Here is a 19,045-nt window from a genome sequence, read left to right as displayed (position 1 = left end):
TAACCATTTTCTGTGCTCCTTTTTCTTTCTCTTTCCTCCTTTCTGTGATTCATCCATCCCCGACAAAGCCTCAGTGCTACTGTTACACGCCCAGGGCACAACTCTTGTCTGGCCTCATTAAAAGATCAAGACAAATCTTAGCAACAGTTAATAAATCTTCAGGGCAAAGATCTCTCTTAACTCCACCACGCGAGTTCATCTGTTATGCTCTTTGGTCCTGTTTTAGAAGTCTGTGGAAAAAAAAACAGAGAGGCGCAACAAAGAGTCCACTGCCGTGGTAGATCTGTGAGTCTATCGACTGATTTTTGACTCACCGGCCATCTGCTGGATCCCGCTGAAGGCTCCTAGGTTACCAGAGGAGGCTGCTTGCTGAAGCAACTGGAGAAAGAAAGAGAGGCGAGGGGGAGAAGGGAAAAGAGGAGAAGAAAGTGAGCCAGTGGATACCGACAGCTGAATACATGTCTATACTATGCAACAGTGAGAACTAAACTTGTAATGAGCGGTTTAGCAGTGTGGTTTTTGCATCAGTGCTCGATGAGTAAATGAGCTGCTAATATAGTTTGATCTCTCCTCTAAGCAAACACTGTTTGTGTTCCACCGTGATTCTCTCAGACAAGTTGAGCATGAAAGCTCTAATCTAGCCGACTAATTAGATTCCAAAACAAAAGTGGAATACTGATGCTGTCAAAAACTCATCCTTCAAAGACTTGAATTAACAGCAAATTAACATCTTGTTTCTATTGTGTGATATTTTCTTTTCCTTCCCAGAATAGAGCTTAATCTTTTGAAAGGACTGAGAAAAAGGGATTGAAAGCGCAGAAAAATCTGGGAACTCAATTCGCAAAACAATTTTTATCTCAACGCCCCACCTTTAGCTCCAAATAAATCGATATACAGTAAGGGAGAGATGTTTGTCTGAGCTCTGTTTTACCCTCGCTCAAAGGAGAGGTGCAAATTGCAGCTAGGATCAAACAAAATGGGAATCAAATCCCCGACATTTAAGAAGTGTATTTTAACGGCGGTTTAGGTTGTTAAATTAGAAACTAAAGAGCAACGAGTCAAGGGTTAGCTCCCCAAAGCTATTGAGGAAGGAGAAGAGGAGAAAGGGGTCTCTGAACCCTAGTATAAAATGAGAAACTTCCCAATCAAAAAATCAAAAGTGTCTAAACAATTTTAGACGCTGAGCAGCTGAGCTTCTGCTGCAGCAGTTTTTAAATTGGACATCAGACGATTCCAGTACGCTCCACGCCAACCTCCAGTATTATTTTTACACCTGTTTAAATCCACAAAATTTAGACATTATAAATTTTCAAAGAGGACATCAGGCAAGCGCCTCTGTATCCATGAAATTATCTACTAACCATTTTTGATTCATACTTTTTGGAGTTAAAAGTAATGACTACTATTTTTGAAAATAGAAAACGGATAATTATTATCATTAGCAGAAAACCTCTAATTTGTAATTCATGCTAACAAATTTTGGGGAACAAGATCCACAAAAAGTTGCAAAAATCTGTTCAGGATTATCTCCAACACTCCATTCATTCACTTTTTGGTTTATCTTCTGGAAAATCCCATAATTTGTGTCACCCTCAACTTTATTTTGAATCATTTTAATACATACGCGTTACCCAACTTGCCAGATTATCTACAGACATGATCTACACGCTGGATATAGCTTCAACACATCTGTCGGCAAAACAATTAAATAATGTGTTCGTTAGTCTTCACACCCTAGTAACATACTTTTCCACATAATATTGTAATATGTTTCGATATCAGCGGCACAGAGATGTCATGCATTTACATAAAAGAGCGAGAGAAGGGTGTCAGCTTCTGATGATGATTTAGCATTTAAAAAGGAGCTACAATAGGACAGACCTCAAAGCACAATACTTTGTAAAATATCAAAGAAAACTGTTCCCACTAAAGGTGGAAACAATAGTTCTTCTTTGCTACCTAAAGCAAAAACACACTGTAAAGTACAAACAGGGAATGACGGCACAAGAGGAAGAGATGCTAGCAGCTACAAAGATAACCAAGCATGTCCGGAGCGTTCGCTAGTTGCTTTCCGTATGACAGGAAGAGCAAACGCTGGATGGAATTACTGATACGGTTACATAGTTGTAAAAGAACAGCTAAAGGACAGGTCGAAAATATTTTTCAGTTTTCAAGTAATAATCTGGCACATGTGAAGCTTTTAAAGATTTACAAGTTGGTTAGGTAGTCACATTATACATTTACGCAGCATATCCAGGGCATACGTTAGCTAGGCTATTTTTGTGCTTATAGTTGATGTATGGCACTTCACTGGAATAGTAAGTTTGATTCTTGATTCTTCAGATCAGACAGTGTGTGATCAGTCAACCGCTAGAATGTTATGTTATACAGTGCATATCATAGCATAATCATAAATATTAGCGCACATTTGCTTAAAATTGCTTAATATAGTTTTGAGGCTACATTGCTATTGCATTTAATTTGTAATTTTTTAGTTAACTAAAAAATAAATTACATCAATAAAGGATGTAAAAGTTATTTACCATTAAGAAATAGTGAAATGCTAATTATTATTATTATTATTTTACTAGCTGGTTAATTATTAATTTGTAGATTACTACATTAATGGCTAAGGTAAGTAAGCTAAGGGCATTATTTAGATGGCTATTTTGAAGCTCTGATGCTAGCAGTTGTTTACTTTTGCTTCGTCTAGCTCAGGGGTCGGCAACCTGCGGCTCTTTAGTCCTTTTAGTGCGGCTCCGTGTGGTTTGGGAAAATAAATTATTTTTTTTAAGTAATTAGCTGATTTTATTTTTTATTTATGTTAGTTCTTTTTTAACTTGTAGTTCTAAATTGGAAGATTATTGTGATATTGAAATATAAATATAAAATTATATTCTATTATTTTTTCGATTGCTCAAAATAAGCGTCACACTTGCGGAAGCCGATATACCCGCCAAAACGCCGTGCATTTATCGAGACTTTCAACCCCAGGTAAGACAATTCTGGATCTTTGGATCCACATTATGTCAGCAGCTCCACCATGAACTATGTTAAAAACAAACACCGCTCACGCCTCACAGATGACAGCTTACAGTCCTGCGTAAAGATGAAAGTGACTTCGTACAGCCCCGATTTGCAGACGCTGCGTGCAGAGGTTCAGGAGCAGAAGTCCCTTTGTAAACATACCACGGCAGACCCGACGATGTTTCCATGAACACGCTTTTCAGCATCTCTTTATTGACCACTTTTCACACACGGTTGCTGTACGCATGCAGCCGGTGTTAAAGCGCACAGCCCGACATATACCAACACAACAGCACAGACGTTAAGGCGGCGAGGCGCGATTGCCGCTCAGGTGCGTCCGCCTCCCCTGCAGCGGCGCTGCAGATCACGCCCCACCACACACATTAACCAGGTAAAATACATATTTAGGCAGAATATTGCAAATATCAATTTTTTTATATTTTTTAGCATATGTCTTTAAGAGTTCAAAATGTGTTAATTACATAAAAAAAATGTAATTTTCTCTGTAGCACTTCATGGATTTAAGCAACACACCTTAGTTGTTCATACAAAGCATAAAGGTAAAAAAACAATATATACAGTGTTATCTTCATTTTAGATGTCAAAAAGTATTTGCGGCTCCCAGTGTTTTCTTTTGCGTGGAAATCGCATCCAAATGGCTCTTTGGGTGTGAGAGGTTGCTGACCCCTGGTCTAGCTGTTCACTTAGGATTGTGAAAATATTGCGGTTTGACGAGTGCGTCACACGAGTATCACCTTTAAATTAAATGTAATATTTGATGACCTGAGGACCAGAACGGGCTCAAAAATTAAATCTTTAGGATAAAATGTCACTTTTCAGCCGTAACCTACACAAACAATAAACTATAAATAGAATCCCTTGACTTAGTTATACATGAATTAAATAATATTCCTGATGAAATATAATTATGATTTCAATAATTATGTTTCTATCATTTGTCAAAAATTCAACAACTAAATTGTTTTAAACTATTGATTTTTCTACTTTCTGGCTTTCCACCTCCAATTTAATACTGAATGCAGATCTGTGAACACCATCGCAATGAGAACTTCATAAATGAAGAATCCCTGCATTTTTATCTGGCGTGAACATTTTTCAGATATCGAACATGAAAGATCGTCTTCTGGCAACCTTAATTCAGAGACCCCATTTCCTCACTGCGCAACATTCCCAAGAGTAAGATAAAGGAGAGGAACAATGGCAGCTCTAAAAAAGGAATTACAGAACAAAAGGAAGAAGTGAAGAAGGAGAAGACGGCAGGCCTATGTTGGATAGATTTTTTTGAGTTAGATTGTTCTTGTTTGGGGGCACTGACTGCTGCTGAGTTGGCCACGGGGCTGCAGTAAGGGGTTGTGGAGGAGGTGATGGAGGTGGGCGACTCGGCGGCGCTCCTTACAGCCAGATACTGCGGGGTGAGGCCGCCCAGGCCCGTCAGGCTCCCCCAGGTGGTCGCACTGTTGAGCTGCTGCATCTGCTGCGCCAGCTGCTGCTGCAGACGCCGCTGCTCCTTGTCCTTCTGTGTGTCGGCGAACTTCACCACGATGGGAGATGAGCAGCCCTGCGGAGATGGGAGGATGAGGAGGAGCATAAAGAAGGGGAGGGAAAGAGAGGAAGAAAGGGAAAACGAGAAGGATGAAGAAAGGGAGAAGGGAAGAAGAGAGTAAGGAAGTGAGATAAAAAATAAAGAAGTGATAGAAGATGAAAGGGAAGTATAGAAAGGCCACAAGCCCCCAAAGATGAGAGGAAAGGAGACAAAAAAGAACATGAAAGGATGGAAGGAAATGAGAGAGGAGCCAAGATGAGAGAGAAGGGAGGAAGAGAAAAACAGAAATGGAGAAGTGAGGAAAGAGGAGAGGAGTTCAGGCAGGAGAGGAAATGGGAGAAGAAAGAGAAAAGGAGTCAAAGGATTGTTCAGGTACTTTGTTGCTTGCAAACACACCTGTAATAATTGTTGTACTGAGTGAACACAATAAAGGCAATAAGCCACATGTCTACAGTGATGATACACACCTGAAATCATCCACAAACATCTTTGTATTAACAAACTTAACTTCAGCAAAGAAAGAAAATATTCTCAATTAAAAAGTCCTCTCTTGCGCACACACACACACACACACACACACACACACACACACACACACACACACACACACACACACACACACTCACTCAGGGACACAGGACACGCACACACAGTCACACAGGAAACTTGAGTCTAAAGCCGGTGGGCTTTCTTCTTTCCCCCAAAAGGGCTCAGTTATCTCTGAGTCCAAAACGGTATCACCAGAAACAGATTTCCCGAGTTCTCCAACTATTTCATCATCTCATATGAAGACAGACTTGATCTGTGTGTGTCTGTGTGTGAGTGTGTTAATATGTGTGAAAGAGGGGGGGAAAGACCTAGAGAGAGAGAGAGAGAGTGATTTGGGCGACTACGAAGAGAGGTTGAGAGGGCAAGAGAAAGATTTAGAGATTTTAACGGTCACTAGAACGGCATCTAATTGTTCGAATTCTTACGCCTCAGAGCAGCGGCAGTGTGTGTATGTGTGTGTGCAAGAGAGATGATTGTGTACGCACACTGAAGTTGGGTAACAAATCAGACGTCCAACACGCTTGCTAACAACTATGACACGAAGGAGACAAAAACCCACAACGCTCCTGATGAAAGCTGCGGTGCCGGCTGAAACGAAGCTGAGACGGCAAGTCATAATCTATCACACCACACCATTACTCACACAACGCAATCAAAGCCTAACTAGGGGCAAATCCGTTCAAAAACAAAGGCAATCTGCCACAGGAGGATAAAAACCTTTTGATTGAAACATTTAGTTTGAGGCTCGATCCGCACTCGGTGGGGGAGAGAAGGGATTTGCCTACTTTGCAGATAGCGCTGCACACGTTTTGGAGCGGAGATGTGCTGTATGACGGTTGTGTGTGCCGGTGCAGGTATTTTGTGCAAGAGTGAAAGCGAGCGAGCGTTTGCACTTCCTTCCTTCACTGTGGATCAGAGCGTGTACTATGAAAACTAGCTTTTAGCATTCACACTTCAGTCAGGACCACTTTGGTAAAAATAACACCGTGATTTCCATTTGCATTTATTTATATTTGGCAGTACCGGGTGTTCCGAAGTAATGAGTTTGTCGGACAAACCGGCCTTTTCATGCGTGTTTGCTGAACAGGTGTCTGAGATCATTTAGTGCGGGGCACAGGAAGAACGATCCCCAACATTTAGGGAGTGAAAATATGCACTTTACTTTAAATTTACTGAGTTTAGGGACAAGAATGCGACAGTAACATATAATCTGTACCCTTTCTGGACACAATTTTGCATTCCTGAAAAGAAAACCTGTCAGCCTCTGATGCTAACACGATGCTAGGAGTGAGATACTAAAAGCTGAGGGCATGCCAACCCCAAACAAGCAGCCCAAACTTGATTTTTAGGCCTCACCATTTTTGTGTTGATACTCATACATTTGGGCCATTTAGCCCTTTGAGTCAACTTTCTTCTGATTGGCTGCCCTCTTACAAACAGATGGTCTAAACAGGAAGTGGAAAGTGCTTCTGTGCGCACAGCCAGAGCTGCATGCCTGAGATGTTCAAATAAGGGATATCCTCTCTGTGACATCATAGAGATCCTAGAGTAGAAAAAAAACTGTGAGAAGCCTGAGCTTTTGTCTCACAGGGAGTATTTGTACATACACTGATGTCACTATTTAAAGCTATGGCCATGTTTAATATGAGAATCCACCACTGTAATTACAGGCAAGGCCTAAAAATTCATTGTTTTTTTTCCTAAATATCATCCAAAATAATCAATTAATAATCATTAACACCTTTAGAAGCGTATGCCTACACTTTGACAGTATGACTGTCAAAAATAAAGAGTCTAGCCTAAAACTTTAATGGGAAATTAAATGAATTGCAAAGCCGAATTAATCTCTTACCAACATCACATCATCACAACTGATGGCTGTTGGCTTTTGCACCAAATATTATGCCTTTAATCTCGGTGTAAATTGAGACACAGCATGGAATCATTTTGATATTACTTTAATTGGTTCAGCAGCTTCATTCTTATAACAAACACATCGAAGTATACAGATGCATGCTTTTTTTTTTTAAAGCTGTGTGTTTTCTCTTACTGTGAAATCTGACCAATGACAGAATACACATCACATCCTGAGCAACATTAAAAACTAGAGTTTCTGTGTAATTTAAAAGCAGACCTTCTTTGTCAGATAGAACATCCAGTGTATCTGCTTCCTTGTATGTGTATGTGTCTGTTTCCGTGTGTTACTGCCCTTCTTCTGTAGGCCGGGGCCTGACTTATCAGCTGAATGAGCTCGTCTCCTGTCTGTCGGCGGCTCGGCCATATTTACTCTGTCTCTCCACTGGTCATTTTGCCTCTTCATTCTGACCGCCGACAGATAAAGTAGAGGAGACGACGGGAGAATTGTATTGGGAGGGCGAGGGTTAGTCGGGGCCTCGCCGTTGGAGTCGATTCCCCCTGAGAACCGAGCTCCCTATCCCGCTCTGCTAAATATCTCATCACTCCAGTTGACACCTTGTGAGTGAGGGGAAATGCAGCCCGGAATGAGAGTCCTGCTCTGGGAGGAAGGCTGAGGGCCACAGGCATCTACACCTGATGCTGCCGGTTATCCCCGAAAGGCCGGCTGTTGCACTTTGAAGCTGTTTTTCAGGTGATTGCCTCGTTGGTTACCTTCGCCCCTAAATGCTGAGGATACATGGAGAGAAAGTGGCAGCTCATGCCATCTATTAGTTTTGCTCAAAGAAACAAACTATCCTGCTTTTACCTTAAGGGGATTTTTAAAAAATTCATCACAGATTAGCAGCAGCTCGAACTTTCATATAAAAACACTCTCTGACTAAAGAGCTAATCAACCTTGATTGAGATGAACAAGCATCTAGAAAGCCATGTATATCAGAAGCTGTTTTGACAGATGAACTCCCGGCAGTGTCAGGAGGATTAAGTTGGGACTTTGTCCAGCTGGTCCTTGTGAACTACATGCTCAGATGGGGTCTCACTTCTGGAAGTACTCTGGCTTCAGCGATGGAGCTGCATAGATAGAGAGTGCAACAGGCAGAACATTGGACCTCGTGCTCCCTGCTCATGCCCCGTGAATTCAATTGACTATTACCTTTTCTTCTATAACACAGACTGTTACTTCACTAGAAAGGTAGGAACATTTAATATCTGATATGCTGGATATTCTTTTTCTGCTCATTTTAGAGGTCACCATGGTGGACCATCTGCCTCCATCTCACCCTGCTCCTACAATCCCTTCTGTCACACCAACCCTTTCTATGTCCTCATTCACAACATCCACCTTCTCTGTGGTCTTCCTCTTTTCCTCCTGCCTGGCAGCTCCATCTTCAACATCCAGTACATCCACTATCCCTCCTCTCAACCTGAGATGTCCCCCTGATGATGTACACATTTCCAATCCTGTCCATCTTGGTTACTCCCAATGTAAATCTTAGCATCTCCAGCTCGGCCTCCTGTCTTTTTGTGAGCTCCACCATCTTCAAAACACACATCATAGCAAGTCGACCATCTTCTAAATCTTCCTTTTCACGCCCCTGTCACTCATTTCTACCTACTTCATCCAGCCTGGACCTCTCGCACTGTCCATTACTTTGGAAGATTGACAACCCGTCTCCCTCTCATTCACACACAAATTTTGTCTTGCTTCAGCTGACTTTTCTCTCTTGGACATCTCCATGTTTACACAGGTATCTCATCAGGACCACCTAGCTTTCCACTCTTCATCCTCTTCATAGCTACCCTAATTTCCACCATATTAATCCTCTGCTCCTCTACTTTCATCCATCCATCCATCTCTAACATCCTTTCCAGTTTTGTCTCTCTGTGTGATACATTTCTCTGCCAGATAACGAAGTGAAAAGCTCAGGACTAAAAATGCAGATTATCAATCTCCACTGATGACTGTCTGGAAATTGTTCTGCAGCAGCCATCTTTTGAATTGGACTACATGGACTACATATCTAAAGTTTAAACTTTGCATGGTGTGATTATAAGTCTATTATAAATATATTTTTAAACAGAAGCCATGGCAATTTGGGCAATTATGACTAACTTTCACTGTTTCTGGGCAGCTAGAGGTATATGATTCAACTTCATCTTAAAATAAAAACAGGACATAAAGGTGAGAGTCTGGAGAAAAGTGGGCGAAACTGCAGGATTTGAAAATACGTCATAGCTTTTGGGATAAATCCACAATTCCAGTGTCGAACTGTTTGCGCAGAGGTTTGTGTGAAGTGTCATTTTGTTATATTCAACATCCAAAAATTACTATTAAAAGCACTGGATACATTTAATTTTTCATATAGCATAGTTGATGCTGTGGCACGATGGGCATATTTCCAGATGCTTCCATAAATTTAAACAAGTAGTTGACGTGCTTGGATTCCCAAAGAGTTTGGACTTGTAACTTGTATATGTAACTAAAAATAAAAATACTCACACATTGTGTATTTTACAGTTTTGGTAATTAACCTGTGAAGAAAAAAATAACTTTCCAAACCCTCGCTAACTAAATATGGCAAGTATAAAAGAACTATTAAATCTTTGTCATAGTCTGGTGCGATAATCTCCTTACACTCGTCTCTTTTTCTCCCATAGCTGTTAAAATCATTAACTGCAATTTCAGTAGACATGCATACATCTCATTTTTAGCTACACGTGTCTTTCATGTTCTATCATATTCATCCCTCTGCAACAATGAAAAATAACTCTTCCCCATTTGCAAGTAATTTCATAGTTTTTACTGCAGCTGCAGTTCCTTTCTATTCTGGTAGTTGCCATCATATTCCACTGAAATCTGCATATCTCGTAAGCTTCACAGTGCCACAAAAGATTAATAGGCAACAAAAGATGGTGACAGGTTAACCTGCACTTGACCCATGACGTCAGTCTTTCCTTCTTTCACCAGAGCCTTTAGATTAAAGCCCTACTTTAGACAAGGACACCTTTTACACAACCCTGTGACAAACAGTGGAGTCTGACGGTTTGGCCGAGACTGCCCTTATAAGGACATTCAAAGGAAACATCGCAGCTTGCGATCCAACATTACTGTTAGTTTTTTTTTTGTCCATATAGACACGACAGCATCACACAGTTGTTGTGTCGGCTGCACATCCATGATGTGACTCTCCCGTTCCACCACATGTCCAAAGGTGCTCTATTGGATTGAGCGCTGGTGACTGTGGAGGCCATCTGAGTACAGTGAACTCATCGTCATGCTCACAAACAACATTGTAAGATGATTTGAGCTTTGACACCTGGTGCATTGGCCTGCTGGAAGCAGAATAAAAGGATGGATGTGATCAACAACAATACTCAGGCAGGCTGTGGTGTTTAAATGATGCGTTGCTGGTAGTAAGGAGCCCAAGACTGCAGCTCCAGACAACAGAACCAAAAAGATTTTCGGGATGTATTATCTGGAATTAAAATTTTAACAGGTTAAAGAAAAAGAAACTAAAAATATAAAAGCCCAGAGTCTTCTGCCATTTCTTCTAAAATTACCAACTACTACCTATAGCCACCTATAACAACCAATGAGGGTCACTTCTCTCAGGAATTATCCCGTTTCCAACCACCCATCACGCCTCTGTGATTTAAGTCCATTTCAGAGTGTTTGACGAGGCCAGTGTTTATCGGTATCTGCTGATACGATGGGAGTCTGTAAAAACCTTTCTGCTGGGTGTAATTACACCACATGTTGAGTAAATCTAAATTTGTAAACCATCTGATTTGCTTTAAATTGCCCACTTTTGAACACAAACAGCAGGGGGCGACATAATGGCTTCATCTCGCTTATGGGATATTTCATGAGTCTCCCGCGGACAGTCGACTCCTCAGAATACACTGAATTTATTGATAACAGGCAACTAATGTTACCCAACATATGAATACTAATGTGTGGTCATAAAAAGAAACGTTCCTGTTTTGCCTCAAATGGTCTCTGGGTTCATATTCAACAACAGCAATGTGTCTCAGTGCTAGAGGTGAAGCATCGATTCCCATTTTCAGCTATTTTCAGGAGACAGATTTTCAGCTCCAGTCAGTCAAGTCTCCCATGTTGCACAACTTTCACATCTTGAAAAATAAAAAATAAAGCGCTCCGAGTCTCATGGGAGAATTTTTTACCAGAAGATGCTTCTACGGGGGGAAAACACTCTATTCTGAAATGCTATTTTTGTCTGTTTCTTGCAATCTTTTGACAAATCTCCTACACAGAAATGCCCGTCTCAGACAGATATCGTAACAGCATTTTCACTGAAATATAGATGTCAGTGCTGCCATCATGCAGCGGGTTGAGTGCGCTTGATAAAACCTCTTAAAATATGCCTCAGAAATTTCACCTGCGCTGCATATGCTTGATGCCCTGGTGTCACGCCACAGTTCCTGACTGACAGATGGGTCTGTGTAGGCCGATGGCATGACAGCCCGTGGTCTCAAAATTACACTGCAATGATCACCTGCTGTAATTACGGTATCCGACTTTAAAATGATGTAATTACAGCGTATCGATCAGCCGAAAATACCACCTTAAGAAAAAGGGGGGAAAAAAGTGAAACTTTTGTCTGTGACTTGGATCGACTTAACCAGGAGTTCACTGAGCTAATAAAGCCAACTACGCTCCCTGAAGCCAACGCTCTGAGACAACCGTGAAGAGAGCATTACACATCGCTTCCCATCTTTCCCAAAATGCTCAGATGCACACGCGCGAACTGAACTTATAAGCTCCGGTCCGTTTACCTTGGAAAATCAATCTCTCATAGCTTTCAAGAGAGTTTATGTGCTCTGAGCCTTCTCCATCTCATTTATTTACCTCTCGCATAGCCTTCAAATGTCAAACCATGTTAACTTACCCTGCTAATAGGAAGTCAGGAGCCCCCGATATCTATAGGAGTCTGCGCGTCACGTCTGAGCTCTTTGTGCATGTTGTTTCAACTCATTGTCCCCAAAACCCAGCCTACTTGCTCAGAAGGAACCGTCAAAATCAGTCAAAGGCAATCCAAGCAATCCATTACATACTTGGAAAAGCACTCCCTCTTTAAATCGTGCCATGTTTAACTGTTCATTGTTGCATGTGATTAAACTTCTCCTTCCACTTTAGCTTCGCACTTTATTATTTATAGTCTCAGTTTTTCATCAGTTGAAATAATTGTCGTTGTTTTTTCTTATTTTAATAGTGTAAAACATTTCCATTACAGTGAATTAAATCTATAATGAATTCATTCCCTGCCTTTGTAATAATATATATATTAAGAATCCATATTATGCAGAAAAGGACGTTGCTTCGTGTCCATTTTGAGATTCCCAGAAGTTTATAAAAGCTGTCGAAAACAGAGACATCAATCCAACCTTTTAATCGTTTTCAACCTTAAAGTGGTGCAAAATTCTCCCTCTAGTGTTGAATGTTATCAGCTCACTGAAAAGCCATTACAAGTCGTTACCAGTCTCACACATGCTGCCAGGCTCCTCCTCCTTTTTGTAGCTGTACGTAGCCTCATTCGATCCACCCTTCAGATTAAGCGCAACAAAACATAGTGTGAGCTTGACACATCAACCGGCTTGCTTTTTCTTTCCTAGTGGTTGTCTTCAGGTTTGTTTTCAGGCACCAAAAATATGGATGGCTATTTGTTAGGAGGTAGAATCAGTTGTTTGCTGATGAGAAGTTGGGTAGTTTGATCCCTGAACCCCAATTTGCCCCCGATGCATATTTACTGTGTGGAAGATAAACTGCATTTAATAATGTGCTCTATGAATGTGCGTATAATGCAAAAAGGGCTCTTGAGTATCCTTTTCCTTGATCATCAAGACATTTATTTACCTTTGAAAATCTTACATGCACTTCTTCAAACTACCACTAGAGGTCTCCTGCACAAGCTGGAGTGCCTACAGTGTTTGAAAACCATCTTCTGAGTTGCTATTAGACGAAGAATTGCACCTACAAATTCTTCGTCTAAGAATTTGTAGGTGCAACATCCTCCTCCTCCTAAGGCAGGAGGAGGATGTTGAGCTGATAACATCAGAACTGGGCGACTGGATTGTGTTTCCTGTCAGCAAGTGTGGACACACACATCACCTGTCGGTGTAAAACAACGCTCGACTGAACAGCACGACAAACTGAAGCCTCCAGACTGATCCTACAGCTGAATCAACAATTCAGCTTAAATTAGACTTAGATGGTACTTATAACACCGGCAGAGCATATACACTCTAGAACACGCATATACATAGTAAACTGTGACTAAATTCAGAGTAAATTGAGACTATTTGGAAAACAAAGACGAATCTGGCATTTTGTGACAAATACTCGAGACTCATAAGTTAGGCTAACTCAGACTCCTTCTGTTAAAATAAAACATGGGATCATCCAGCCTTATACGGTGTCAACATCAGCCCCTGATTAATCTAATCTCCTATTTTCTTCCCACTGTCAGTCTGTATCTGTCTCTGCTCTTCACTACAGTCGACAGATGTGTTTGTTCACTGTTTAAACAGACACTGCTGTGTTTTCGCTCATGCTCTACTTAAGCTCTCGTCTAAATGCGCTTGAACGCTTCTGTATTTCCGACGGGGGGTCGGAGGGGGTGTGTGTGCACGCATGCAGCAAGCGCAGGATAATACACAAGTGTCCCTCTAGTTTCGTGTAGGAAAAGGAAAAAAGAAAAAAGGTAGGAAATAGAAAAATCAGTGTTGATGGAAAACTGCACGAGGGGAACCTGAGTGCTAAATGAGTCTTTATAAAAGGAGTGAATAATGTAAAGCACAAATAAAGCACAACGAAGGCGACCCACTTTTCTCCGTGTGTGTCTTTAGAGGTTCGACAGCGAATTACCCGTCCCGCTCATATCCACTTTCATTACGGCCTAACATTCAGAGAGCAAGGGTATGTGTGTGTGTGTGTGTGTGTGTGTGTGTACAAATGTGTGCCGGCGTGTACCTGAATGTCACGCCGTAATGAGAATGGATATGACAGTGACAGGGCCATCAACGAATGGGCCCCCGGTCTGCCTTACTTCTTCCTCGTGACATGTGGCGCGTACGTGACAGGGAATACACTCACACAGACACACGAACACACACATCACGTGCACACAATCTTTCTCTATCTAAGACAGTGGGGTGCAATAGAGCCAAGACAATAACCAAACTCTATTTACCAGACCTCATTCCCTCATTCGGACTCGAAGTAATTACTTTTAAATTGCAAAACTGAGGAACATTAACAAACGGATGCGGCAATTTAGGTCCGCCTGGGGCTAGACAGCTTGTTTTCAAATGGAAATGAAGGTATTTTGCCATTGTCCACTGTAATATTGTTGTGTTATGGTTTAAAGCTTCCTTTTTCCTCTTTTCCTGTGTGCATGATAAAAGCAAAGGGGCACTGGTAGTGTTTACCGGCCCCACTGTGGCAGACAACTTGCTCGGAGCGAGGATAATTCTAGCCTAATGCTAACGCCGACGGAGAGGAGCGTCGCTCCTTCGACTCAGAAAGACAGACACCGCTGCTGTTCGGCCACATAAATCAACACAGACACTGATATTCACAGTGTGGCAACATAAACAGAAAAACCACACACACACACACACATACTCACAGATACAGACAGAGGGAGGAGCATGCGTTTTCCCCACGTCAGGGTCACAGCACATCAATGGCAGCCATGATTATCATGATCAGCTCTAATGAGGGGGCTACGGGGGTGAATGCCACTCGTTCTTTTTTTCCCTTAACACAGCCTGTTATTACCGCTTTTTTGTCTCTTTCTCTCTGACTCGCAGGGGTACACACACTCTGTGCTCGTCTTATACCATGTAATTCTCTTCCCAATCACACTCCTGTCATCCTGCCCTGTCACCAGGCCTGACAATGCTGACAAGGGCGCCCCAAAAACCCGGGTGAGGCGGGGGGTGGGGGGTGGGGGGGGACACAAAAGAGCTGCGACTAGGTCCCCATTATGGCACCGCTGGGGTCACTGTGCAACTGATGAGGTCTGTAACACCACCTGCCAATTTGCAGTTGTTGTGTCAAGGGTGCTGCTTATTTGTCACAGTTTGGAGACTTTGCCAAAGTTTGCCCTAGTTGGAAAATCTGCGATTGGAAAAATGGAGACTAAACAGGCGATGGTGATTTTTATCCCAAGGCCGAGGACGTGACTGTGCCAGCTTCTGCTAAAGCTCTGGATGGACTTCTAGCTTTTAGGTGAATGTGTCACACTGATCCTCTGCACACCTGGCATGTGGCGTTAGAGGTCTGCACAGGTCCTAACCTAAAGCCACAGTATTGTCTTTAACACCCAGTGCAGCTTGTACCTCCTAATTGGACATCTGAACCGGAGATTCAAGGCTAGTTTTCATTGTATTCTTTCAAAATCACACAAAAAAAGACGGCTATTGCAATACACACTGATTTGAAAATTAACTAAACCCAAGCATAATCTGAGCCTGAAGCTTTATACAAATAAACAAAAGACCCAAAACCCCTGAGTGGCTCAAGTTATGTAATAAATCTCTGCTTTCTTTCTGAATGGCAGCTCCACAGACGCTACAGAAGTCAGCAGCACCATGACTCTTTTATGGAAAAGAGACATCTTATAAATGAAAATCACCTCATTAAATAAACTCTCGTCAAATTAATCATTATTTTTACCGCCTGTATGCGGCGCAGGAAAGCCGAGACTTTGTTACAACTCACATTTCCTAAAGATACAAATTAAATTTACACACCGAATAAAAGGATTTAGTTGGATAATTATAAAGATTGAAAGCATAGGCAGACTTGTACCAAACAGTTAATGCTTTACATTTAATGCTTTAAAAAAATCATCAAATGAGAAGTGAACAGTTATACTCTGTAGGTTGAGGGGATGGAATTGGCCTCGTGTGTGGGTGAACAATGAAGGATTTTAAGGATAATAATGGTTAAAAATAATAATAAAATTAATGTGAAATAAAAAAGTATACACATGTAAATAATGTTTATGGACTGTTAATAAGATAAAGACTACTTCAGAACATAATTAACACCTTTGAGTATTTACATTACTCATACACTCTGCCTAACTTGTAACTTAACAAACAGGGTTAAAAAAGTATTATTGTTACTATTCTTATTCACAATGTTTATTTTAAACCCTTAACAAGCTTTGTTTTTTGTTTGATTAGCACACAATTGTAATAATAATTATAATAAAGAGTTCGCAGTCGTCTGAAATGATCTCTACACATAGAAACTGCCGACTTTATTAAAAGTAATCTAATAAGGCCGTTAACACTTTTACAGTCTTATTAAAGCTTCCTGCATGTTAATTAAATCTTTGTAAGGACTCAAAGACTGTAAATAAAAGGTGGATGAAGGGTTTTGCGTGCTCACATCTTGTTTCAGAACATGGAGGCTTCCCATCATGACTTTGTTAACTAGTGGATGATGTCAGAGTGGTTACAGCCACCTTTTATATACAGTCTATGCTTGAGTAGCACTTACCAACTTATAATCGCGTTTCACAAAAAGCTAAGCATTTGCTAACTGTTGTGGTTTAAAGATTTTATTCTCCTCGTGCTGAGGAAAAATTGATATCACATTTCTCTTAAGCGGGCAGAAAAAGACCTACATAATGGTTACGTATTAAAGCAGCGCTCCTTTAGTCCTTACATTGAGGCATTCAATTCACTGGACCTGTGTCAGAAGTGCTCCAGGAAATGTTACTCGGCCTAACCTATTAAGTAGCAAGTCGCGGCTTTTACTGAAGAAGTGACTCAAAGATGAGACAGACATATAATTGCCAGCACAATAACAGAGTGAAGTGCATGTATTAAAGGCACTAAAGAGACAGAGAGTTGAAGAAAGGGCAAGAGTACCATACCTCCATAGTCTGAGACTGGTGCATGGCTTTGATTGCATTCTGTGCCATAGCTCTGGTGGAAAACGTGACAAACGCACATCCTGTAACGAGGGAGGGGGGGCAGAGGGAGGGAGGGAGGGATGGAAGGGGAGTGGGAGGGAGGGCAGAAGGGCAGGAGGAGGAGGGAAGACAAGAAAGAACAAAAACAAGACAAAAGGGTTGGACACGTCGTCGTTATAAAAACCCAAAACAGAGATTGATACAGAGAACAGCTCACAGGCAGACAACAGTGTTCTCAGTCGCTGTAGAAACAACAGGCGAAAAACGAGCACAGTGTAATGACAACCACAACCCCTCCCCGACCCCCATCCACCACAGGACACCTGGGACAATAACCATCGGAGCGTCGGATTGGCTGTTGATGCCTTCCCTCGTCCTTGCCCCTCCTCCTCCTCCTTCCTCTCGCTCCCACACACACACACACACCGGCCGAATTCGTCATACCTGTATTCAACCGCTCTCATCTCTCAGCAATTGAGCGGTGTAAAGCAGGCTGAGTATGCATGAAAACGATTTGAATCCATTTGGGCCGTTCATGTTGTTTTGTGTGTCTGATTGGGTGCCCTCTCTTTCTGTCTTTGTCAGACAGGAAAGAGATGTGATAGAGGAGGGCGAGGTGAGGGGGGGGGCATCAGCAGGGGGCTCGGGAAGACGGGAGGATAGGAAATGATATTAATTCAATCCACAGGGAGAGGAAGGCGAATAGGAAGTGGAGGTGTGGTCGACCTCCTCCGTGACTGACACTGATTTTAGCCAATCAAGATTGGACACAGCCAGAGGCAATTTTAGGGGAGTTTGTTATCAGTTGTTTGTGGGTAAGGGGTGGGAGGAGGGGGTGCAAAGTTGTGTTTGTCTGACTGGTTAGGGAGTGATTAGAGGAGATAATGTGAGAAGTGCTTCAACAACACCCCAGGCTAATAATATGCTAACAAACTCACCAAGCCATGTTAGCGCAGCCAGGCCTGAACTGATTACACACATGCTTGGACACACACACACACACACGTTCAGGTTCAGCTGGCTGACTCGTGGCTTGGCTACAGAGGAAAAAACTAATAGCATGGGTCATCAGATAGACTCTCCCTGGCTGTGTGGATGGGATGAAAGGGCGGAGAAAGGGGGGGAAAAAGAGGAAATTGTGAGGATAATGCAACAGACAACAAGACAGAGAGAGAGGGGAAGGACAGATATGTTGAGGAATAGATGATCATTGTTCTCTTCCACCTCTATCACAAGCCGCCTGTAGCTGTGATAGAATGAGGATGAGAGAGACGAATGGTCAGTTTTTTCTCCTGACTACATCCACGGCTGCCTGGATTTTAAACACAGGCGTTTCCCTGAGAAAATGTAGACCTGCACTTGTACAGTTACAAGTTTGTCTCGGGGCTCTGACCGCCCTTTCTGGAGGGTAACACGTTTCTGATGAGCCTCGCTGTTTAAAACCGGACGCTTCTTTGCTCGGTAGAGGGCAGGTTGGTTTCTTTGATTGTTGGGCTGTTTCACAAACTGATTTTAAAACAAGAGATTAAAGTTGCATCTGTTTCTCATAGTCACTGTTTGTCTCTTTTATTTTGTACGTAGCGCTCAAACTGCTTGGTTACAGCTTTGAATCAAATCGCCAACTTTACAATTATTGGACGACCCGTTCTACCTCTGCACACATTTGAGACACGGGGCACGCCGAGCAAGCGAGTTAAACCCCGTATTAAGTCGAATATAACCAATTTGAAGATAAATATTTTTAATATGCTCATTTTGATGCCAGCAAAACATTTTGACCGTGTGTCAACAGAATCAAAATCCGGCTGATTAGTAATATGGTTATTTATAAAAGAACCAGGCTGGTACAGATAGGGAGGCAAAGACTACGTGGGCAAACAGTTCTAAAACAGTTTTAATATTTTTTTTAATTTTTTTTTAAATAATCTGTGGTATATAATACATTTTAAAAGATATAATCTATATTTAAAGATTCAGAATTCCTGATCTTCAGCCTCTCAGGTGTCATTAAAAACACATCTCTGTTGTAGAAAGTTAA

General features: G+C 41.8%; 1 protein-coding gene across 31 annotated transcripts in view; it reads right to left on the bottom strand.

Moving 5' to 3' along the window:
- celf2 (cugbp, Elav-like family member 2) overlaps positions 1 to 19,045 on the bottom strand; it is a 235,233-nt gene that overhangs the window by 20,378 nt on the left and 195,810 nt on the right. For 16 of the 31 annotated variants that reach the window (XM_040035780.1, XM_040035761.1, XM_040035760.1 and 13 more), the window contains 3 exons: positions 16,969 to 17,048; positions 4,364 to 4,606; positions 315 to 378 (listed from right to left, as the gene is read on the bottom strand). In XM_040035780.1, the coding sequence (XP_039891714.1) occupies positions 315 to 378; positions 4,364 to 4,606; positions 16,969 to 17,048 (387 nt within the window). The remainder of the gene's footprint in view (positions 1 to 314; positions 379 to 4,363; positions 4,607 to 16,968; positions 17,049 to 19,045) is intronic. The other 15 variants (XM_040035767.1, XM_040035768.1, XM_040035770.1 and 12 more) reach the window with 1 other exon arrangement.

The sequence above is a fragment of the Simochromis diagramma genome, unplaced genomic scaffold (assembly GCF_900408965.1).
Source record: "Simochromis diagramma unplaced genomic scaffold, fSimDia1.1 OVJJ01000816.1, whole genome shotgun sequence".
In the NCBI taxonomy this organism is placed as follows: domain Eukaryota; kingdom Metazoa; phylum Chordata; class Actinopteri; order Cichliformes; family Cichlidae; genus Simochromis; species Simochromis diagramma.
Note: the sequence above shows the minus strand (reverse complement) of the source record. Positions and strands in the feature narration are given on the sequence as shown.